This window comes from Geotrypetes seraphini, chromosome 6, assembly GCF_902459505.1.
Source record: "Geotrypetes seraphini chromosome 6, aGeoSer1.1, whole genome shotgun sequence".
NCBI lineage: Eukaryota > Metazoa > Chordata > Amphibia > Gymnophiona > Dermophiidae > Geotrypetes > Geotrypetes seraphini.
In genome coordinates, this window is record NC_047089.1 from 215,122,762 (window position 1) to 215,148,407 (window position 25,646).

Below are 25,646 nucleotides of genomic sequence, written 5' to 3' on the forward strand. Positions count from 1 at the left end.
ATGAGAAAAGCGCTGTGGTATTTATAAAAATCTGGAAAATTCACCCCCCCCCCTCCACCTTTGCTAATTTAAGTTTTCCTAAAGCAATACGAGGCTGTCTCTTATTCCAGAGGTATTGCGTGAGAATAGAGTCCAGATTCTTGTAGAAGGAACGAGGTAGAAAGAATGGTAACATGTTCAAAACATAGTTGATTTTGGGAACAATCATCATACGTATCGATTCTAGTCTGCCCCACCAAGAAAGGTTGAGAGGGGACCACATAGATGTTGTATGTTGGGCTATGCGTAATAAGTAATCAGAATTGAGTTGTATTGTTTCTTCCAAAGTGGGTCCAAAGTAGACTCCCAAGTATTTCATTGTAGTAGCGGATCATTGGACTCCATATGATTCCACGTCAGTCTTGACCTCTGGACAGTTAAGAGGCATAACCAGTGTTTTATTCATGTTCAGTTTGTAACCAGACAACGCAGAGTATTGCATGATTGTTGTGAGTAAGTGCGGAAAAGATGGAGGAGAGATGTATAGAAGTATATTGTCGGCATATGCCGAGATTTTGATCTCGGCCCTACTGGTTTTGAACCCTTCAATGAGTTTATTAGTACGGATGGAGATAAGTAGAGGTTCCAGCGCCAGATCGAACAGCAGTGGAGACAAAGGGCATCCTTGACGGGTACCACGTGTCGGGTGAAATGTAGAGGACAACGTTCCATTTATAAAAGTTCTGGTAGATGGAGATGAGTACAGGATCTTAATCTTTTTGATGAAATCCGCTGAGAATCCATACCAGGCTAGGACTCTGAATAGGAAAGCCCACTCCACGTGATCAAAGGCTTTCTCTGCGTCCAGCCCCACCGCAATAAGTTCTTGATGGTGGATCTGAGATTGTGCAATGATATGGGAAAAGGTTCTGGAGTTGTCAGAGGAAAACCTCCCAGTGATAAAACCACTCTGATCTGATTTGATCAAGGTGGTTATAACACTCTGTAACCTGTTAGATTGGAGTTTGGCATATATCTTCGCGTCGACATTTATGAGAGATAGAGGTCTGTAGTTCGTTACTGAGCGAGGATTTTTATCAGGTTTCGGGAGGACAATGATGTGAGCTTCGGTGAATGAACCATGCACTTGCCCTGACTCAATAACTGAGTTAAGAAATTGTAGATAATAAGGGTTAAGTACATCCTTAAATTCCTTATAGAACTCGACTGTTAGACCATCAGGCCTGGGTGCTTTGTGAGGAGCCATGTCTTCAATCACTTGATCAAGTTCTGATACAGTCAAGGGTTCATCCAATGGTATATTGTCCTCCTGTGAAAGGGTGGGATGAGGTAAAGCATCCAAAAATTTTGAAGCAATCTCATTATTATCCAATTCTGAAGTGTATAACTTCTCATAAAATGACTTGAAGGCTTGAGAGATGTCCTGGTTGGTGGTTAAAGTGTCCCCATTTTCCAGCTCAATAGCAACTATGTTCTTTTTATCCGCTCTCTTCTTTAAGTAAGAAGCTAACAAGTGTCCACACTTGTTGTTATCAGCGAAGTATGAGGCTGATTGTTGAAACACCGAATTAGCAGCTGTTTTACTAAGCATGGAGTTGTATACATAACGAGCCTTAGCTAGTCGAGTGAGAGTGGGGACGTCCAGCGGATCCCGTTGATGAACTTTTTCCAGATCTTTAATGTCTCGTTCCATCTGAAGGGTAGCTTCCGTCTGGGACTTACGTGTACGCGCTGTGTGAGAAATGATGACGCCTCTGATGTAGGCTTTGAAAGCATCCCAACAAGTAATCCAGGAGGTATGTTCCGGGGTATTGAAGGAGAAGTATTCCTCAATAGCCTTGCGCACATCAATCTTAAATTGTGGATCTTGGAGCAAGGAAGCATTGAAGCGCCATTGTCGGTGTGGTGGTTGAGGCGTACTGCACTGGAGTTGGAGTGAAATGGCCGCATGATCTGATACAGATATGGGTAAAATGTCAGCAGTTTTAACAGAGTTGCACAAAGCTCTGTCGAGTAAGAAGTAATCTATGCGAGAGTACGACATGTGGGGGTTGGAGTAGAACGTATAGCCTCTATCAGAGCCATGGGTAGTTCTCCAAATGTCCACTAAGTGTAGGTCTGTGATCATGTGGTGAAGAGCTAACCACGCTTTAGATTTTTTGTATCTGAATTGGGAGTTTCTGTCAATTTCAGGGTTCAAAACCAGGTTAAAATCGCCTCCCAATAACAGGTGGGAATCAGAGTCCTGTAAAATCGATGAAGAGATTCCGTTGAAGAACTCAGGTGAATCTATGTTTGGGCCATATACATTAAATAGAGTTATTTTCCGACCTCCGTGTTCAATCAAAACCTTGACCCATCTGCCCTGTAGGTCATGCGAGGAGGCGATAACTTTAATATTCTGATTGTTCTGAACTAGAGTCAACACCCCACCCTTTTTCTCTATGGCAGGAGAGTAAAATGCAGGCAGAGACCACCCGAATCGAACTTTATCAGAAGCCACACTGTCCAGATGGGTCTCTTGTAGCATAATAATGTCAGGCGTTTGTTGTTCAAGATATAGCAGTATTTTCTTGAGTTTGATCGAGTTATTTAGCCCTTTAGTATTTAAGGAAATACATTTAAGGGTCATGTGAATGTGTATATGGATTTACAGAAAGTTGGAGACAGACTAGCTTCATGAAGGCAGTAATATGGAGTAATTGTAAATATCTGTTGCACATCCTATGGAGAAAAGACAAGTTAATACCCTGCAGTGCCTGAGACAATAGAGGACCAAAGTAACTAAGAAATGACCTAAAGCCATACATTATGAAACACATGTGCACTGTGAGAGTGAAACAGCAGGTGTGAAAACGAAGCACCCATATGAATGAAACAGTACAATATATGCAGTGGAAAAAAAACAAGAACAACATGATGTAATAAACATTGTGCAATGAGAGATATACCAGAACATGAGTCAGAACAATTAATGAACTATTGCAATCAGCAAGATATCATAATACAAACAAGATGACACAGAAAACAGCCCTTGCGTAGCAGTTAAACCTGGTGGATGGGGGTAGGAGACTGCATTTCAATAAAGGCAGCTAAATCCTCTGGGTTAGTGTAATCTTTGGTTTGATTGAAGAGAGTGACTCTCATCCTGGCTGGGTATAGCATGCCAAATTTGGCATTGAGCTGCTTTAATTGAGGCCGATAAGAGAGCAGTTTCTTTCTCCTTGCAGCCGTGGTTTTGCTCAGGTCAGGCAGGAAAAGAATGGTGGCACCGTCGTGTTTAATAGGTGCTCTGATTTTGGCACGCTGCATAATGTCTAAGACATGCTGGTAATGGAGGAGTTTAATAACCACCAGTCGAGGGAAGCGGTCATTCGGATTTTTAGCAGAAGGAACTCTGCGTGCCCTCTCTATTTCAAACTCGCGTGTGAAGGTAAGGTCCAGCAGTTTTGGGATTAAATCCTCCAGGAATGTGACCAAATTGTTGTCATGCGATCCTTCCTTAAGCCCAAGGAGACGAATATTACAGCGACGCGGTCTGTTGTTATTATCTTCCAGTTCAGACTCCAAGAAGGCAATTTTCCTTGTATGAGCTTTCAGCTCAGCCATGTGCTGAGAGGTGGCCTCCATTTTGTTTTCCAGAGTCTGAACTCGGGTCTGGAGCAGAGAAAAGTCAGTTGTCAGGGTAGTTAGCTTTTCATTTATTTCCTCCGTTGCAGTTTTAGTGTCAGAGACTAAATTTTTTAACTCGCGAAGTTCAGCGAGTATCTCCGATGCACTTCCGGTATCGGGACCCGGCAGCGGCACTTTGGAGGGCGACGGGGGGTCCGGTTTGTGGCACTTATTAACCTTTCTATCTGTCATTTCGCCGAGAAAAAAGTAGCGATTCCGAACGGGGACACCGGGAACTTGCCTGTACTTTATTTTTGAAGCGTTGAGAGCCGACGCAGCGCTGCAAATTGCGATTTTTCATTCGGGTGCAGGAGCTCCACGTTTAAGCTGCCATCACACGTGGGCTCAACAGCGCCCCCCTACCCCCAAATCCTTTTAAAATTATTATCATTCCCTTTCTGCATAGCAATTGTTCTTTCCATTTTGTAAATTTGGCGCAACGAATTCCACCAGAATGTATAGCTAAGATTATTGTAATTTTTCCAGTTACTGGTGATATGTTGCATGGCGACTCCTGTCATAATCAATAGAAGTTTATTATTGCTTGATGAAATTTGACTTTTTGTTCTCATTAACATACCAAACAGAATTGTATCATATGATAATGCTACATGGTTTTCTTTTTTTCTTTTTTTTTTTTTAATATTCTTTATTCATTTTCAAAATTACATTAAGTGTAAAATATATTCATTCACAGTAACAATAAATATATCACTTATAAACAATCATTGGTATATTATATAAATTTTTATCCCTTCCCCTTTCCCATCCCTCCCATCCATATCTTCCATTATTATATAATATATGTAATAATAAAAATACCCCCCTCCCTATATCCTGAAATGATAATTAAAAGGGAAATAATTTTACTTAATCCTTACAATATTTTGTTAATGGTTTCCACACATCCTGAAATTTCTTAAAGTATCCCCTTTGTAAAGCAATAAATCTTCCCATTTTATAGATATGGCATAAAGAATTCCACTAAAAGTTATAATTTAATCTCCTCCAATCCTTCCAATTATATGTAATTTGCTGAATGGCAACCCCAGTCATTATTAGTAATAATTTATTGTTGTTAGCAGAAATCTGACTTTTTGCTCTCATTTCCATACCAAATATCACAGTATCATAAGATAATGCCACTGGGTTATCTAATAAATTATTAATTTGGTCACAAAGAATTTATTTGAGACCAAATTGATTTCCAAAAGGCCATGTGGTTTGTTATCAAATGAGGATGATACCAGTTTTTTTTTCAAACTGGTTTGCACTGATATTCGGCGCTGTTAAATAGGGCCACATAAATAGTAGTACTATCTTTAATCACTAGGAACTTAATCGGTTAGTGCTGAATAATCGGCTTTCTTTTTCATAATTTATATTCCGCCTATCCTACAATTCTACGCGGATTACAAATTATTCAGGTACTCAAGCATTGTTCCCTAACTGTCCTGGCGGGCTCCCTCCCACTCTACCTAATGTACTTGGGGCAAATGGGGATTAAGGGACTTGCCCAGGGTCAGAAGGAGCAGTGCGGGATTCAAACCCACAACCTCAGGGTGCCAAGGTTGTAGCTCTAACCACTGCACCACACACTCCCACCAGCTAAGTTCTGGTGGTCAAAAATTAAAACGGAAATTCAACGCCGATCACCGGATACAGCACAGTATTGAATTTCCAGGTTCAGTGCCAGTAGCGGGCTTTAACCGCACTGCCTGCCATTGGCTGAAAATCAGCCCCAATCGTGTTTTATATGCAATAAAGTGATTTTCACTGAGTTTCTAACTTCTCGAGTCTTTTTCATTGGTTTGTTTGGAAACTCTTCAAAACTTCATTGTAGATTTGGCACCTGGCATAACCAGGTTGTCTAAATCTTCCTGGGGCTCACTAGGGAGAAGGAGATGAAAAGGGGGCACTCGGTTACTGTTTCCAGGCACAGACCTTGCATGTTTTAGATTTATTTGATACGGTTTCATCCAAAACCACAGCACATTACAATAAACCTAATAAAATGCACAATATAATTATAACGGGAAAAAAAAAATCCAAATTGAAACAAAGCAAAAACCAATAGTGTTGCTTTCTGTCCCACAGTCCACAGCCCTACCCTCTGTATCAAATATGCAATGCCTATCTAATTTCAGTACCATCTTGCAGAAAGGCCAGTGAACAAAAAAAAAAGTAAGTTTTAAGTTCAGCCTTAAATTTATTAAGACTAGATTTAATCTTAAGATAAAGAGGTAATGATTCCACAATATAAGAACCATGTAAAAAAAAAAAAATGTATCTTGGGTAGTTGCCAGGTCATGCCCCAATCATGGAAGGAACCACAAAATTACCCAATGCTTGACCCAATGCTTGACCTGATGGGCCGCTGCAGGTCACAGACCTGATGGGCCGCCGCGGGAGCGGACCGCTGGGCGGGATGGACCTCTGGTCTGACCCAGTGGAAGCAACTTCTTATGTTCTTATGTTGAGAATTTAAACATTTAGATGGAACAACCAAAGGCAAAGTATCAGAGTGATACCTGGACGTTTCCCTAAAGAAAGTCAAATGCACCAGAGTATCTCATGCTGGATCATATATGTAATCGGTAACCAACAATACTAATGAAACAATGGTGGCAAAATCCAGAAGTTGCACTTTTCTGTTGTGGCATGGCCTGGCAACGATGTATGTGGCTGTCAACTTGTCTTCCCTACATTCTTGCGGATTTTCCCCCCCCCCCCAACATCCCACCTGACAATAGGTTTGTTCTAGAGCCAAGATGCCAGCATGAAGAGACTTATTAAGTGACGGGACAAAAGCGTGCAAAACAAACGTGCGCCGACATTTGAAAGCGGACAATTGAGCGCAAGACTTCAGCGTGCCGCTCTAAAAGCTTATTTTAAAGGGCTCTGACGGGGGGGGGGGCCCCTCCACTTTACTTAATACTGTTCGCGCTGCCATGTTGGCACAGTACATCCTTTACCAAATAGTACTTAGCGCCTATTTTTTTTTTTCTGTCCAGTCCTTTATGTTTGTAAATTGCTTCCTATATGAACCCAATAAGCAGAAGAGTTCTTGTTTCTTGTCAGTGAACAGGAAGGAAATGTTTGCATTGTTCACACAGAAGTCTCTTCCCGCTTCTCTGTTTTATCTACTGTGTGGGACAAAGAGACTCAGTTGATCTTATAAAATCCAAAGACACGCAGCATGATGTAAATAAGCAAGTCACTTTGTTGAGTCTTGTTTTGGCCGCCCAGGCGTGCCTCTCTATTATGGGTTTTGTTTGCAAAATGTGAAATTACTGTCATTAATCTAAGTTGTAAGGTTCATTAGACTATCACATCCATGCGCAACGGATCCATCCAGTTATGAGGAAAAATGAAAACTACAATGTCAAAGAATGTGGACTTTTCAAAAGCATGAAAACAAACTGAAGGAGGGGGAGGGAAAAAAAGCAACCGTCACAGGGGGGTGGGAAGGTGGGCCAGGCAGTCATTTAGCAAACAAATTTACTTGTGCAAACACCCGTGCACTCATCTTCCATTAATTTTTGCTGACAGTCAGAGGTTACTTTAGTCGATCAAGGTTTGCTTTTACTCAAACTCATCTTCTTTTTGATTTTACATAATAAGGAACAGCAGTGGTCCCTTGTGTTTCAGCTGGATCTCATTAATATTTTACCGTGTCCAATACTAGTACATCCACAATTTCCATATTTAATGTAAAGCGTATAAAATAAAATAAAAAAATCCACTTTAGGACATCACAGCACATGGCACCTTAGCAAATAATGGTCTTTGCATGAGCCTTGGGGAAGAACAGTCACCCCTGTTTGGCTCTATCAGAGAAAGCCGACAGAGAAATGACACGGGCGTATTTACTGCGCTCCTGAAAGACTTTAAAGCAATTGCCAAAGAACTGAACGTGATGAGAAGTGCTTCTGATCTCCAAAAATGTTCAGCCTTCTGGTTGAGATCTGCCCAAGTTCCCGGCCAGAATTCCATGTTTCATGAAAATTCACTGAAGATGTTTAGGAAATCAGAGCCTTGAGCAACCGCTGAGAATCAGAGTCGGGCACCATACTTTGGCATGGAATTTAGACTCGTAGCATTGCTCAGCTCGTTTAGGGGTCCTTTTACGAAGGCGCGCCAACCAATTTAGCGCACGCTAACCGATTTTGCGTGCGCTAAAGATTAACGCATGCTAAGGTGCCCATAGAATATAATGGGCGCTTTAGCATTTAGCGCACCATAAATCGGTTAACGCGCCTTAGTGAAATGATCCCTTAATGGCCATCACATACACATCCCATCAGTTTATCCTGTGAGACTTGATTCAATTAGGAATTGCACTTTCTATTGTCCAGTGCCTTTCCTCGGTCATGCTTTTCCTGTCCCAATCCACCTATAACTCTTTTAAAGACTCATTTATTGTATAGGGTATTTGGCGATTGAGTGGGTACTAGTATGCTACAAAGGGTGTAATCTCAGCAGGAGGGAGTAAGCATCCCTCCTGCTGATCTTCATTGGGGGGATCAGTTTGAGGGGGTTCGGGGATTCAGGAGGGCCAGTGGAAGGAGGGAGTGGGCATCCCTCCTGCTGATTTTCAGTTGGGGGGGATCAGTTTGAGGGGTATAGGAGATTCAGGAGGGCCGATGGCAGGAAGGAGTGGGCATTCATCCTGCTGATCTTCAGCTGGGGGGGGGGTGTTGGGGATTCAGGAGGGCCAGTGGCAGGAGGGAGTGGACATTCATCCTGCTGATCTTCAATTGGGGGTGGGGTGGGGGGGTCAGTTCAGGGGTGTTGGGGGTTCAGGAGGGCAGGGGCAAGCAGCAGGAGGGAGCAGGCATCCCTCCTGCTAATCACAGTGTCAGCGGGAGGGACCATCATTGGGGGCTGTTTTGGGGCTTCCCCTGCCACTCAGCTGTTCGGGCTTCCCCAAACCGGCATGCGCATGTGTTAGTCGCTCTCTCAGTCGCTCTCACAGTGACTGATCAGACAGGATTCCGGCGAGCCTCCATGCAAATCATTTGCATGAAAACTTGTTGGAACATCAGTCGGTGTTCCAGAGTCGGCCAACAACGACTCACACGGTCTTAACGACCGTGTTTTGTGCATCTAGCCCAAAGTCTCTGTCTAGGAAAGATGCAGTGTGGTTGGTTTGGAAAATCTCTTTCATCTTCTGGAACTGACAGTCTGTTGCAACAGCACCCCATTATCGGCAAGCTATGTTGAGTCTTTTTGCCTAATTCAGGTCCTGCCACAGTTACACAACACTTATGGAAAGCATATTAAATGGTAATGAAGTTTCTATTAAATATGATTATATTTCAGAAAGCACCTGAAGATAATTTAAGATGTGCAGTAGCAGAAAATGAAACATTCTGTTTAGTGCATTAGGAAACATAATTGATTAAATTATCTCATTTACAATAAGTTCTTTCATGAGCCATGCAGGGCACATACTTCACCCCCCACCCCCAACTCCCCGTGCTGCTAAAAGGGATTCTGTTTTTCCTTTCCTTTCTTTTTTTTTTGTTTCTTCTTCTCTTTTCTCTCTGCTTCTCTTTTCCCTCCATCTCACTGCTCTCTCTTCCCTTTGGTAACTTCAAGGGAGCAGGTAGGGGGAGGGGGCTTTCCTGCAAGCATGTTAATGTTCTTTGCTGAATGACTGCTTCCTAGGATCCTTTAGAGCTATTAAAAGGTGTATGGCTGTTTACTAGAACAGCCTGTTTTTCAATTATCTTCATAATTGCCTTTGATTTTACTTCCGCGTTGATTCATATAGTGTTAAATGAAGAACCTATTAGACTGAAGTGTAGCAAGGTTACAGTATCCCTTACTGCACCAAGAAATCGGGTTGTGTTCCAACGTTCAGTGACCAACCCTCCTCCCTCCTAAAGCAGGAGGGGCAATCTTAAAACTATGCATGTTTAGAATTATCTATTCTATTTTATTTAGATGTTGGCATTGTCATATTGATATAGGGACTTTGGATCATCTGATATATTTTTGTCCATTGATACTTAGTTTTTGGAAGTCAGTTTGGGGACAAATTAATAATAATAATAATAATAACAGCTTATATACCGTAATACCGTGAAGTTCTATGCGGTTTACAAAGATTAAGCAAAGGTACAAATTGATTGACTTTAAGAGGGGAGGAAGAAAGAGGATTAATAGGATAGGAAATCCATTTTTGAGGAGAGAGTGATCAATAGAACAAGTTAATCGCTATAGAGGGGAGAGAGAAGAGAGGATCAGTTGTCTAGATACTTTAGGAACAGGTGTGTTTTCAGACGTTTCCTAAATTCTTCATAAGTAATCTTATTCTTGAAGCATCTATCCCCTTGACATATGAGGCGATACTATGTGGAATGATTCTCCATGTTAAACCCACTTTAGATAAAAATAAAAGTCGCCTTTTAATGATTTTGACAGGAATAGGGGTTCAAATGATTACTTGCAATTGGAAAAATCATGATAGGATTAATTTCAATTTTTGGTGGGCAACTGTGTGTACAACATATAAATATGAAAAGATAATGGCAGAACGTTTAGGTACGAGCAAGTCCTTTAATGAGGTATGAGGTCCGTTGACTAATTTTATTACATTATAATTATGATTTTTTTTCCCCTTTGTTAGATTCCTTTACACATCCAGGGAGGGTGGGAGGGTGGAATATTTATTTGGAAGAGTAAAATTAATTTTTATTATATTGATAGTATAATATATATTATTGTTTCTAATTAAGATAAGAAGAGGTTAAAAAAAATTGTTCAATGTAATAATGTGATGATAACAATGTATTTTCATACAGTTTTTTTCTGATTCTTTAATTGTATACATTATAAAGTTTGAAATGTCAATAAAGATTTACAAAAAAAAACAACTATGCATGTTACAACTAAACTCACAGATTTTGACACCCCCCTCCCCCCCAGATTTTGCACCAAACTTCAATTTGCTGCAGGAACGAGGGCCAGATTTTAGATGGTAGTATTGCAGGCAAAGGGCCAGTAGAGAAAGAAGTCCTCAGAAATTGGAGAATGGTGGTCCTGAGCCCAAGATTTGGGTGCCTTTTACAATTTAGTATCCTAGACACATGCGTATATTGCTTATTCCTATACCCATGTTTTTGTCATCTTTCATTTAAAATTAGGCTTCTTTTGCCTTTACAGTGGGAAGGATTAAGGATCATGCAAAATGGCTGTTTAACTATGAATAACTGTTGTATTTTTTGAAAACTTGCATCTGCTTTACTTTCAAACAGATGGAAAGTAAAACGTTTCTGATCACAAGCAAAACATGTCCCAGGGAACATTATACACGCTTTTAGCTCTACTTAGGTAGGGCCATTTTTAGAGCCATTTAATGGCCATCACTTGTTATTTATCCACATGAAGAGCTTGGTGAAACTTGTTTTCCTTCTGGTCTCTGATTATTCTCCGAGTACAAGTTATTTTCACAGTGTGGTATTTTAACCTTTTACTTCATCACTCCACTGTGCTCCCTTCTCAGTCTCATCTCTCTCTTTGTGGGATTTATTCTAATATTCCACTGCATTGCATGATGCCTGTGAGGTGCTTTAGAACATAGGATAGAAATTGATACAGGAAAGAGACTTGGGAGTTCTGATCGACAAGTTGATGAAGCCATCTGCACAATGCGCTGCGGTGGCAAAAAGGGCGAACAGAATGCTAGGAATGATAAAGAAGGGGATCACGAACAGATTAGAGAAGGTTATCATGCCGCTGTGTCATCTAGAGTACTGCGTCCAGTACTGGTTGCCGTACATGAAGAAGGACATGGTACTACTCAAAAGGGTCCAGAGAAGAGCGACTAAGATGCTTAAAGGGATGGAGGAGTTGCCATACAGCAAAAGATTAGAGAAACTGGGCCTCTTCTCCCTTGAAAAGAGGAAACTGAGAGGAGACATGATCGAAACATTCAAAATACTGAAGGGAAGAGACTTAGTAGATAAAGACAGACTGTTGACACTCTCCAAGGTAGGGAGAACGAGAGAGCACTCTCTAAAGTTGAAAGGGGATAAATTCTGTACAAACGTAAGGAAGTTCTTCACCCAGAGAGTGCTGGAGAGCTGGAACCCTCCAGGGTTTTAAGGCTAAGCTGGACAAGTTCCTACTAAACTGGGATGTATGCACTCATTTAGAGCACTGGTCTTTGACCTGAGGTTTGCCGCATGAGCGGACTGCCGGGCAGGATGGACCACTGGTCTGACCCACCAGTGGCAATTCTTATGTTCTTATGTCTATTTAGTTTCTAAATTTAATGGCTACAGACATTATTATACTTACCCATGAAAGAGCAGAGATGCAGCGTCCAATACTAGACTTTTCCATGCTCTTTTACTGTTTGCTTTGAGCTACCTATGTTCCTTGCGCTGTGGATGCAGTTTGCTGTGATGTTCCAACACCAAAGAATATTATATCCAAAACCTCACATGCTGCTAATGGAATCTGTGCACTGTTCCTACATAATGCACCTTGTATTTGTGCCTCATTTCACATGAGCATATTCACAACGGCTTATGGCTCACCTCATTCTTCATCAGGCCAAGGAATAAAGGGAGCGCTAAAAGAGGACAAAGCAATCGCCGACAGACTGAACATGTTTTTTGCATTTGTATTTACCGAAGAGGATATACACAGCATACCGGAACCCATCAGGCTATATGCTAGAAGTGAAAAAGGGAAACTGACAGGGTTAACGGTCAGTCTAGAAGAGGTATGCAGGCAGATTGATTGGCTTAAGAGCGATAAATCCCCGGGACCAGATGGCATCCACTTACAGAAGCGCTTAGGGGGCATGTATGAATGCCTTGGGATGGCGTGCGCATGGCTTGTGCAGGAAGTAGCCTTAGGCATCATTAGGCACTCTAGGTGCTTCCATAAGCATCACACCAGTGCCTTAAATATAGGCTTCTAAAATGGTGCCCTACATTTAAGACATTAGCGTAAAAAAAGGTGAAATTCTATAATCGGTGTCGATTCATGATTGACAAGCTATCAGTGGCCAGCAGTGCCGATTATGGTGACGGGACTAAATCGCGCGAGACAATGGCGCGCCGACAACTGAGCGCAAGGTTGACGGCGCGCCGAAGAAAAGCACTATTTTAAAGGGCTCCGATGGGGGGTGTGGGGGGGAACCCCCCCACTTTACTTAACAGACATTGCGCTGCCGTTGTGGGGGGTTTGGGGGGTTGTAACCCCCCACATTATACTTAAAACTGAACTTTTTCCCTAATAAACAGGCAAAAGTTCGGTTTCAAGTGTAATGAGGGGAGTTACAATCCCTCAAACCCCCCACAACGCCAGCGCAATGTCTGTTAAGTAAAAATAAAACCCCCACCAACACCCTCCGTCAGAACCCTTTAAAATAGAGCTTTTCTTCGGCGCGCCGTCAACCTTGCACTCAGTTGTCGGCGCGCCATTGTCTCGCGCAATTTTGTCTATGAACCGCCGATTATAGTAGTCTCCCCTAAGCGCCTAAGAGGTGCCCAAACTGACCAGATGACTACTGGAAAGATTAAGGCATGATCTTTACCTTACTTCTCCAGTGGTCACCAACCCCCTCCCATCACCCACCAGCCAAAGATATGAAAGAAACAGAACTTATCAGCCTATATGACAGCTTCAGATGTTATGGCCAATTCTATTACAACAGCAAGCAGGTTTCTGGAATAGCCTAGTAGTCAGTGCAGTGGATTATAGAGATAGAGACCCAGGCTCATATCCCAGAATACCTAGTACACTTGTGTGAGCCCTCCAAAACCCACTCAAAACCTTCTGAACCTACATTATGATGACACCTGTGGGCATAAGGGCTATTGTGGTGGTGTACAGAGGGTACAGTAATTCTGGGTAGGTTTTGGAGGGCTCACCATACAATATAAGCAGGTTATGGTGAGATGTGTACCCGAGACATTTTATATGACATTCACTGCACTACCCCTAGGGCGCCCCTCTGTGTGGCAAGTTTGCTAAGAATGCTGGCTGCTTTTATGTCCCAATGGCTTGTTTGTATGTGTTTTTCTTTTGGATTTTTCCCCCCCCCAAAAAAATAGTCCCAAAAGATAGATACACTAAACTCAAAAACATCTAGAAAATGGCCATTTTTGAAGCAAAAAGACATTTTTCTGATTTGAAAATTGTCATTTTTCTCTACTGGATGTTTTTCCCAAAATGTCCAAACTCAGACTTAGATATCATATCAAAAATAGCCCCTTATTGTCTGGTATAATGGACAGATAAGCGGCATGACCAGTCAGCTATTGGCAGGCGAGGACCACTGCGTATATGAGCAGGTGACATGGTATGGGTTACTTCTGCACATACCATAACAGAAAATGAACCTCACCCCATGACAGGGTATATGTTAGATATTGCTATAGTTCTAAAATTGACTCAGCTTTTACATTGTTCCAAACGGTCTGCTTCTGCATTTCAAGAGGTATAATATGTACAGGCAAAGGACAGTGAGAGGCAACTTTGTTATTATTAATAGGTGAAGAAACCCATGGTCCACCTTCAGACTTCCTTCTTCCCTCAGGTAATAAGATGGGTACTGTTCATTCAATAATGGGCAGTTATATAATAATTCCATGTTCCTGCACATTAATTGGTAATTAACTTGGGAAGTTCACAGCGTTCCTTTGTTTCTCCTGGGGCAAGTCAACAAAGTTCCACTACCATCTCTTCTGGCATAAGAGGCAGCCAACTCTTCATACACAGCAAAATAAGATGATACCAAATAAATTATAACTTACAAGAGGAAAAGCAACTTACTTTGAGGTTTTATTTCATGGAGAGGTTTTTTATCTAAAAAACAGAAAAAGAAAAAGACAGAGAAAGAAAATAGTACTTAATAATGTTTCTCTGTAGAAGTGCTGTAGATTATATAGGACTAGTCTATAGCTATACAAAAATCAGGTTTTTAACCCAGTTCTACAGATGAAGTTAAGTATTTTAAGTACAGATGAAGTTAAGTATTTTTTTGATTCGCCCATCTTTACAACTTTATTCTGAGAAGCCGCTTTGGCTGCTTTTCCCTTCCAATTGTTGAACCATTTCTTAAGAATTTTAATTCAGAAAATGGCTGGTTTTCTTTACTTCTATTTTTATTAATAAAATACACTAGAGCCCTCTTTCATGCTAAGCGGAGAGAATGCAATGACCCTTCTGCTGGAAAAGCCCAGCCCAACTGTTCGTATTTTTATCTAGGAGGAGGATTGCTGTTTTGTTGACTGGGAAGGAAGAGTTTAGGAAACCAGAATATGATATACAGATACCCCAAAATAAATCTCTGAACTAAAGAAGAAATTGTGATTATGCCTCTTTGTGTAGAAAATAATGGCATCATTTAGAAACTGGCCCCTTTTCCAGTAATAGGAACTGGGCACAATTTAATACAGATCAGAAATTCCTTTGGTGGCTTTGGTGCAACTTAAACTGCTTGATAGAAAAAAATCTGCAGAACTGGAATAGACTAAAGAATGGACAGTTATCTAGATACGAGTTCGGCCAACACTTTTCAAGACCTCATGGGTTGACAGGGATAATCTACATCAAGATCAAGTCCCTTGAAGAAAGGTGAAAAAAGTGTGTGGTTCAAAGCTTAGCAAAAAGCACCAAGGTACTAATAGCTAGATATTTGGTTATACTTAGATTGCTATTAATACCCTAGGTTCAGTGCTTCTACCCACGCTCTACCAGTAGAGTTCTGTTATGCATCACCATCGATGCTAGTCAGCAGTATGTAGGCTTGGTGTTATCACACTTCTAACAGGGAGAAAAAAAATACTAATTTGAAAAGAAAAATCTATAAATGGGCCAAAACTAGAAATCTCCAATGAGCTACATTTGATTATTTCTCATAATATGACAAAAGAAACATTCAATAGATATTACGTCGTGCTCCGTCTCTAGCAGTATTCAAATCCAACTAAAAGCCCACTTCTTTGAAGCTGCTCTCAACTCTTAACTCCCACTTACTGTCAGGTACCTATACCCTTCGTATCATTCCTATTACCAGAAACACCCCAACCTTGAGAAGCCCTTTCTGTCCAAATTAGATTGTAAGCTCTTCTGAGCAGGGGACGTCTGTTGAATATTAAATATACAGCACTGTGTACACCTTTCAGTGCTATATAAATGATAGTGGGGAGAGAGTGGTGCAGTGGTTAAAGCTACAGCCTCAGCAACCTGAGGTTGTGGGTTCAAACCCACACTGCTCCTTGTCACCCTTGGCAAGTCACTTAATCCCCCCATTGCCCCAGGTACATTAGATAGATTGTGAGCCCACTGGGACAGACAGGGAAACATGCTTGAGTACCTGAATAAACTCATGTAAACCGTTCTGAGCTCTACTGGGAGAACGATATAGAAAATTGAATAAATAAAAAAAATAAATAGTAGTAGTGGTAGATATCAGGGTTGCAAGAGGGTTATGCTTCCACACAGAGAACAGTAGAGAGTGAAAAAGGGTGAAAAATGCAAATGTTTGTGTCAAATGTATACCAGAAATGTATTACCTATTACAGCAACTGGTGAGATTAGATTTAAACCCCAGGATGAATGTGTTTGGCAAGGAGATGATGGAGGTGTTATACAAAAGGAGAGAGATACTTATGAGAGCATAGAGAAGTCTTGAAGAGGTGGAAGAAAACACAGACTGCTGCATTTGAAATTGTGAGATTGCCACATGACAAAAGAAGGACAATGCTTTCAAGACCCCAGTATAGAGCAGTCAAAACAAAGGACCTCATTCTTTGGAGGGGAGAGTGAAGTGAAGGGAGGACAGTTCTACCCATCACATCAACAACTAGGGGCTTGATTCTCGAAAACTCGCATCTCGATGGCAGGTGGCGACAGGTGTCCTACTGCCGTCTGGCAGCCAATCAGGATGTTCACATTATGGGCCTCCAGAGCGCATCTACGGTGATACGCAGCACATCTATATAGATGAGTAGCGAAGATTAAGCACACCCAAGGCAGGGCATGGGCATGGCTTCACCCGGAAGTGGCGGGTCTACGTAGGCATGAGACAGACGCCTTAAATGTAGGCCTGCAAAATTCTGGCCTACATTTCAGGCATCTGACCGGGACTGTAGATGCAATTCTCTTTTTGACGTCAATGTGTAATTGACATGCAATCAGCAGCCACTTTTTAGGCAGCTGTCGATGACTGCGTCCAAAAGAGAATCAGGCCCTAAAGTGTCTTCCTAGCATAAAAATATCAGCACGCTAATATGGGTCAATGAGTGAAGCTCAGCAAATAGCACCCCAGTGCTCAAGGGCAGATGGTGCTGATTTTCATGCACCACTCTGTGATCAGGATTTCACAGTATCCGCAAAGCAAGAGATCATTTTACATACAAGTGGTTCACATAAACAGTTGGGTCTAAGCCGGCACAGGAGGAGGAAGTGACCCACTGTGCAGCGGGTTACTTCCATGTTTTCTTGAAGAATTCTGCATGCCCTGTGGACATGCCCTGTGGGAATGGGGAATTCTGCACAAATTCGGTGATACGCAGTTGCACAGAATTCCACCAGGAGTAGCACATATGTACTTTCATAAACTTGCCACTTCTGGCATTAGCCATGCCCACAGAGGCCTAAGGAGGCGTGCTTACGGCACTGAAGTTTTAGGCACCAGTGAAAAATGGTGCTGATTTTGTAGGCATCAGTGAAAAATAGTGTTTAAACAGCTTAGTGGCCTACCGATACCTAAAATAAAAACAATTCTGTTTAGAGAATCTGGATCAAAATGTCTTTTTTATCAATGTATCACTGCTGAGTGTGAAAATATAAAAGTTATACCTATAACACCAAGAAATTCCCCCCTTTACAAAATCCTAGCACAGTTTTTAGTGCCGGCTGTGGCAGTAACAGCTCTGATGCTCACAGATCCTATGAGCATCAGAGCTGTTATTGCTGCGGTCGGCATTAGAAAATGCACTATGGTTTTGTAAAAGAGGAGGAGGGCGAGTTGCTCCATTAAGCAAAAAATAATAGCAAATTTTAAGAAAACCAGAGCTACATGTAATCAGTAGCTTTGAGGGACCCCATGATGAGCTTTAAACATTTTTTTAAACTATTTTCTAATCAAGCACAATCAAATTCATGGGAAAAACTTCAATTTGCAGTTTTTCCAACTTTAGTTTTTTCTGGACAACCCTAGGAGAACGTGAATCATTTTTTCTCTTTCTCCAGTGTTGCACTGTGACTTCTTAAGAGAGCATTGCGGAGGGAGCTGGAGAAAATGGGGGGGGAGGGGGCTATAGAGGAAAGCATCAGGGAGGGGGTTGTAGAGCATGAGGGGGGCTGTCGCAAATGTTGCTTACAGCACATTATCTGTAGTAAAAGAAATATTTTAGTAGCTTGACAATTTTCATTTATCATTTTTAAGGTGCCACAGGCACCTTTTTGAGTTAATTAGATATGGAATGGTACAGCTGAATTAAATATTGTTAAACTAGTAGATGGGATTCCTATTAAAGCAGCAGTCATTGGGGGCTGAGAAAGTAGATGATTTTCTACATGACAATCTGGATGTTTGATTTTTATTACATTTTAAATAGAGGTAGAATGGGGTTGATTAGCCTTGTATTAGCTGCTTCAAGAGAGAGAGAATAAAACTCCTTTCAGAACATGGAATTAAGGAATGCAGATGCTTTGTGGAGTTTAATTTTTGTAGTTATCGTTATATATTGCTAATAAGATTATATTACATGCATATGGAAGAAATGGTATTCGAATTAGAACTATTATTATGGAGGCAGGGTCTGGGACAGAGCTTAGGCATTCCACTGCTCCTGCATTCCGCTATTCACTTTCCTCTAGAATAAGGGAATTTGTCATTTAACCTTACTTTCTGTTTTCTTTCTATTAACAGTTCCCATTCCTTTCTGGGATATTGTCTCCTATGCTATAACTTCTAATTTTCCTCAGGAGTTTCTCATGAGAGACTTTGTCAACAGTTTTCTGAAAACCAAGATACACTATGGCCTTCATTTTACAAGACCTACTGTATTTTTTGCACTATAAGACGCATCTGACCATAAGACGCACCTAGATTTAAAGGAGGAAAACAAGAAAAAAAATATTCTGAACCACATTGTGTACTAATATATTTAATAAAATATACCAGGCTCTGCACCCAACCCCTCTCACTCCTTGCCAGGCTCTGCACCTTGTCTCCCTTCCCTACCAGGATTTGCACCCAGCCCCCTTCCCTGCCAGGCTCTGCACCTAGCTCCTTCCCTGCCTTGTATCCTGTCCCCCATCTGGTGGTCTAGTGGTAGGCTGGGACAGGCTCATTTAAAAATCTCTAACCGGGAAGTAAAACTCAGCTATGTCCTAGAAGTGCCCACCTAAATGAGAACCACGCCAGTCCCTCAGAACTCTAAAAAGAAAGATAAAAGGGCTGAAAATATGGTCATGGAACAATGGATACCCTTGTGCTGCTATTGTAGGCCATACTTACACAAAACACAAGAGATCATCCAGGAAACCATAGTGCTCTTTCTGATTTTGCCTGAATCCTATTGCCTGTACAGTCTGCCTTCTGTTCCTGGCTGACTTGGATTCCTCTTGTGTTGTTGTAATACATTATCTTTGATGAATGTTTAACATTTTCTTTAGCTCCACTCTGTCCATTCTCTGGGTCGTGCTGGACCAGCGGCATGTTGAGCCAGGGATCGGCCAGCTGTGCGGCAGCAGCATACTGCTTCTTCCCGGCGCAGAGACGGTACAGGAGGCTGAGCTCCTTGCAGCAGCCCTTCTTGGCGGCAGAGGCTCCGATGCTCGCTGCCCATCCCCTCGCTCGCTCACTCCCCACAGGTACCTCACAGTCCAATCCACTTGGCGCGCAGCGCTAGCCACGACTGACTGGTGCCACTGACCGAGCGCTTCCCCCAGCCAGAGCACACGTGGACTGACACGGAAGTTCGAGCTGCGGTCTCACTGTTACCCTAGCAGTACTTTAATTATATTCACTCTATAAGATGGACAGAGATTTTCACCCACTGTCAGACTTATTTCATTTGTGAGTTTGTCTTAATTGGTCGGTTTGTTAAATTAATTTCCCCAGTAAGGTCTGCTTTTATTAATTCAGTCTTTTTATATGTATTTTATTTAACGTCTGATTTTATTAATTTATGTAACTCTCTATTATTAATATATACCGCCTATAAGTCTGATTAGGCAGTATATCAAATTTTTGATAAACTTGAAAAATAAAGAAAGTCACTGAAAACAATTTTCCAAGTGATCATCAAATACAATGAATGTGCAAAAAAAAAAAAATATATCTATAACAAAGAGGGACTTATCTCAAGGGCATGAGAAACTGGTTGCTCGACAGAGTACCCTATTTTATTTCATTCATCAGGGGCAATTGCAGGCTCACAATCTCCTTTTGTAATGAACTTGAAGATGATTGCCCTCTGCCATGTCTGTGTACCAACTCAGGTACTCTGTCGGGCAACCAGTTTTTCACGCCCTTGAGATAAGTGGAACTCCCTACCACAGCAACTCCGCGATGAACAACGACTAGATAAATTTAAGACAGGCCTAAAAACTTTCCTATTCCGCGATGCTTTCGCTAATGTTTAGACTCATTATTTCTCTTCTTATTTCTTCTTCATTATTTCTCTTCTTCTTACCAGCAACAAACCGCTTTGATAAAGCGACCCCACCCCTTATGTCCTATCAAAACCCCACTATCTCCTTTTTCTTCTCAAATATGTAACTTATCCCCTCCCCTCCCCTCTCCCCTCACTCTCCAGTTTGTCCTGTAATGTCATTCATGTTCACATTATACTATTAATACACCTATTTTATTTAAGTCTTTCTATCTTTTAAATTTATTGTTAAACGGCCAGATATTAATTTGATGGTCGGTATATTAAAATTAATAAAACTTGAAACTTGAAGCTCCTTATAGAAGCTAGATGTTCTTTAAACATGTATGAGACAGTTCCTGCTTGACAGGGTTTATAATCTAATCAAAACAGACAGACAGGACAAATAAGGGATTAGGGAATTGTTTATAGTGGGAATGACTAAAATAGACAATGGGTACTTTACAAGTGAGTAGGAGTTAGGCTTTTAGACAAAAATGAAATACAGCTAGAGATGGAGCTTGACATACTGACTCGGGAAGTCTATTTCAGGTATACAGTGCAGCAAGATAGAGGGCCAGATTCTCAAAATGTTAACGCGGTCGCTAAACTGTTTTCCAACCAATTTTTGATCCATCTGTGTACGTCTCCTTCCACCCCATGGTTCTTCAGTTTCATGTGCGCTTGTTAAAAGCGAGCATTTCTTCTTGAGCGCCTATATGATACCCTTGTGTGTTTCTGGCTGTGGGTCTTGATTAAATTTTACATTAAAAACAAATTATAAGATTTACCTGAATTATAGTAGTTTTTTGGAGAGAAAAGCATGTTTTATGTGCGATTGATAAAAGTCGATGTTGCCTCTCTCCTCCCATTCATCCAATAGCTCTTGTATGCCTATGATTGACACACCGCTTATGGCTTATATGGCACCAATGATGCTTTACGACAGGGAAGATTCACAAAGCATGCCGGAATTTGTTCCGCGATTACGGCACATGTGTACATTACGCCTCTTTCCTTGAATATTCTGCACATGTGCCGGTCACTGGCACCAGCAACTCGACGCATGTAAATTTAACGAATCTCCCCTGCTGTCTGCCGACATCATTTGCATGCAAGATTTGGGGAGAATATCTTACTCTTTTAAAAATTTGCTATCAAAATGGCTGTGTTAGCAGACCGTCGCTTTTTAACGCAGTTTTCTGAGAATCTTGCCCAGAGTCTGGAGTTGTCATATTCTAAACGCAATTGGAAGTCGATGTAAGTGGGTCAAAAGGAGAGTGATGAGGTTAATTTTTTTGTTTGTTTGACAAAGAAAGGGGGAAGCCATATTTTGCAGAGTTTTAGTCTCTTGAGTCTATAACTATGAAGGCCAGCATCAACTGCATTATAATAATCAAGTTGCAAATAAAGAAGAACATGAACTAAGGAGAAGTTTTCAAAATGAAAACAGATCAAATGCAGTTTCCATATTAGGAACGATCCAGCCTTAATAACTGCAGCAATTTTTGAGTGAAACAACTCCACAAGCTGAACAGGAGAGGCAAGCAGGCATGGAGCAAGGGAGGGTTGATGTGCCCTGCCAGTTTACCAGCACGCAACTGTTTTGGCGGGGTTGGGTAAGCAATGACATGAGGACAACCAAGAATTTAGACAAACCTGCACGGGCTGCAGGGAAGGGTTATCACTATCGGTGTGATGAATAAATAGAATACCATCAGCATAAAAATGACCGCTGATGCCATGGTCATCGACGGACTTAGGAGAAGATCGCAAAGCAGCAGTGACAGAACGAAGCCTAAGATGACTGCTAGGTACAGTTGCTACTGAAAATGATCAACCATGGAAAAATGAATGAAACCAATTGAGAACTGTGCCTGTCACTCCAATGTCTGAATCTGCAAAGAAGATGGATACGGTTTACCAAATCACATGCTGCTGAGAGGGCAAATGAACCTACCAGAGCAATTTGATCATTATCAAATTTGCTATGATGTTCACTGAGAAGATGACATAAATCTATCTCTGCTGTAGCCAGTCCAGAAACTAGATTGACGTAGATGAAGAGCTGAAATGGACTCAGCACAGGTAAACAATTGGGAAAATACTATTTTTTCTGTCGGTTTTGAAAGAAAGCAGAGGTTGAATACTAGCTGATAGCTAGTCAGAGAGGTAATATCCAACGTGGGGTCTTTCAAAAATAGGATGTCAAAAAGAAATTTTTCCAATATGATGGAACAGTACCTGACGAGAAAATAAGAGTCACCATATCAAGGGCAAGTGCCAATAGACCAAGATAAGAAATTATAACCAATCAGGTGGTATGAGGTCTAAGGCACATAGCATTCATCAATGCAAGACACTTAAAACCAGAAATCAAGGAGAACAAATTAAACAAATGCCAGGAAGCTGAAACTATAGAGCAGGGGTAGGGAACTCTGGTCCTCGAGAGCCGTATTCCAGTCGGGTTTTCAGGATTTCCCCAATGAATATGCATTGAAAGCAGTGCATGCAAATAGATCTCATGCATATTCATTGGGGAAACCCTGAAAACCTGACTGGAATACTGCTCTCGAGGACCGGAGTTCCCTACCCTTGCTATAGAGTAAGAGGATTTCAAAGAACATTAAAATGATAAAATATTTTGACACCTACCAAACAGGACTTAACAAAGATCTTGGTTTCCTTTCCCATTACAAAAAGACATTTAAAACCGCTTTGTTATCTCTTTCTCCTGCTTACCTACCCACCACTCCCTCTGAAACTATCCCTGAAATGTTTTTATGTTTTCCTTATATTGATATTTGTCAACATTTGCTTATTTCTAATCTGAAGAAGGGTTACCTTTGAACGCTCATACTAAAATGCATTGAGTTAGTCCAATAAAAAAGGTATTACCTTATTTCTTTTGTTTTATTTCTATATAAAGTACTCCCCCAATATTCATGGGGGTTCCATTCCAGGAACCCCCGCAAATGGTGAAAAACTGCGAATACAGTTTTTAGCAGGAGAGGCAGGAGAGGGCAGCTGGAGCAGCAGGAGAGGGCAGTTGGAGCGACGGTGAGTGAAGGAAATCACTTGCGGTATTCTCCGACCACCTCTTCCTATACTAAAGATGGGCCTCACCAATCAGGATCTGCTTTGACACGTAGCTCCTGATTGGTGAGGCCCGACTTTAGCACAGGAAGAGGCAGTCAGAGAATACTGCGAGTGATTTCCTTCACTCCGACTGCCCTTTCTTGCCTCTCCAGCTGCCCTCTCCTGCCCGGTCATTCACGGTTGGAAAATACCGCGAATGACCGGGACCGCGAATCGCGGACTGCGAATGAACGGGGGAGCACTGTATCACCTTGGAAAGTGGACTAACATGGCCACCTCACCATTTCATTGAAGAACATAAGGAAATGTCTTGTCCAAGGCTTTAAATTTCAAAGAGTAGAATTGAGCAAAAGACTCTACAGATGGAGCTTTATCAGTGGAAGGCACAGACAAAGACATGGTGCAATGTGTGAAAGTTAAAAAAAGCTTATGGGCAAGATTTTGTGAATATTTGATCAGATTAGCAAAATAATATTTTTTAGCCCTTTTACGATAAAAAAAAAGCATAGTACCACTGTTGGGATTTGCAAACAGCTAGTAACTGAAGTTCTCTGTTTTCTCTAATATCTTTTCAAGGTTCACTGAGATTTATTTCAACTCCTCTGTATCATAACCTTTAAATACCATTTCAGACATGCATATCTCCCTTACAATCTCCACAGGAAAGACCAAAGAAAAGAATTCATTTCATTTCTCTATTATGGTTTCAGTGCCCTTTTACTCCCTGAGGATCTAAATGGTCCAGCTGATTTTGTCACAGGCATCCTGTTTTGTTTTTTTATGTGATTTTTCAATTATAAGATACCATTTGCATTAAAAAAATTGAAATCTATAGTACCAACATAAAAATACACAAAAAATGTGAAAAAAAATCCCAAAGGGCTCCTTTTACAAAGGTGCACTAGCGGTTTTAGCGTGCACTAAAATGCCACATGCGCTAGCCACTACCGCCTCTTCTTGAGCAGGAGGTAGTTTTTCAGGTAGCGTGCGTTCAGGTCAGGATTAACCAATAGGCCAAGTAGGCACGTGCCTAGGGCCCAAAATGGTCAGAGGGGCCCGATGAAGGAGAGCATCAACATTGTTTTTTCCAAACGGCGATGGGCCCCTCCAGCATCGATCGGCAATGCGGGCCCCCCCCCAATCGGCAACACGGGCCCCCCCCTGATCCGCAACGCAGCCCCTCTCCCCATTGACAGAAAGTAAGACAAGCAAGCAACGCAGGTAAGAAAGGCAACGGGAACGGTAATTTTGCAAGCTGTGCTGCTTGCCCAAAGCTTCCCTCTGATGTAGCTTCCTGTTTCCGCCTGGGCGCAAGGTGGGGTGAGGCGGGGCAGGGCAGGGGGCCCAGTGTACTTGTGTGCCTAGGGACCCTTGACAAATTAATCCTGCCCTGCGTGCACTAATCCAGTGCGTGCGCTAAAAACACTAGTGCACCTTTGTAAAAGGAGCCCAAAGAAACCATACCAATACTTAGATATAGCTTACTAAGATGGAGATCCAAGATCTAAGAAAGGGCACTAATAATTTCAAATGAACTAGCTTAGCAAAAAATACCAAAGCCCCCCCCCAAAAAAAAATAAAAACAAAAACAAGACAATCAGTATTCATTTCCCTAAGGTTGTTCATTGCAAAACTTTCAGCAAAAGCAAATTTAGAAAACTGAGGGAGGAATTGTGGGCTACCATTACGATGTATTATTTTACTGTCATCCCCAATTATTGGTAATGTTTCATGTTTATTAAAATTTGATGTAAGCACTTATAATGTGGTTTCAAAGCGAATTACAAATATAACAAGGGGTAACAGGAACATTTTCACACATATGTTAACAAAAATAGACAGACTTACAGACAACAATGGGAGAGGGGGTAGAACTCCAAAAATTTTTAGAAAAAGATAACAGTGAAGGGTGACATAATAGGGAGGGGCTAAAAGCCGAAGCAAAAATGTTTAAAAGCAAAAGATCTACAAAAATACATCGGATTGGTGAATTTTAATTTTCGAAAGCATCTTTAAAAAGAAACGTTTTCAAAAAACTTTTAAACTTATCTAGAGCGGATTCTCCTCTAATATATCCAGGCAAAGAATTCCATAATTGAGACGAAGCTACTGAAAATATTTCTGCTCGTCTCGTGCCGATAACTTTAAGAGATGGTATTGAGAAAAGGTTTTGGTCAGAGGACCGCACATGGAGCAGATTTGCATGCCTATCACTTCCATTATATGCAAATCTCTCTC

At 41.4% G+C, this 25,646-nt stretch overlaps 1 protein-coding gene across 2 annotated transcripts in view; it reads right to left on the reverse strand.

The window, feature by feature from the left end:
• Nucleotides 1-25,646, reverse strand: part of UNC5D (unc-5 netrin receptor D) — a 761,056-nt gene that overhangs the window by 167,946 nt on the left and 567,464 nt on the right. Inside the window, exon 8 of one of the 2 annotated variants that reach the window (XM_033949938.1) lies at nucleotides 14,473-14,505. The exons of the other annotated variant lie outside the window; for it this stretch is intronic. Coding sequence (XP_033805829.1) covers nucleotides 14,473-14,505 — 33 coding nt within the window. The remainder of the gene's footprint in view (nucleotides 1-14,472; nucleotides 14,506-25,646) is intronic. 2 annotated transcript variants of the gene reach the window in all.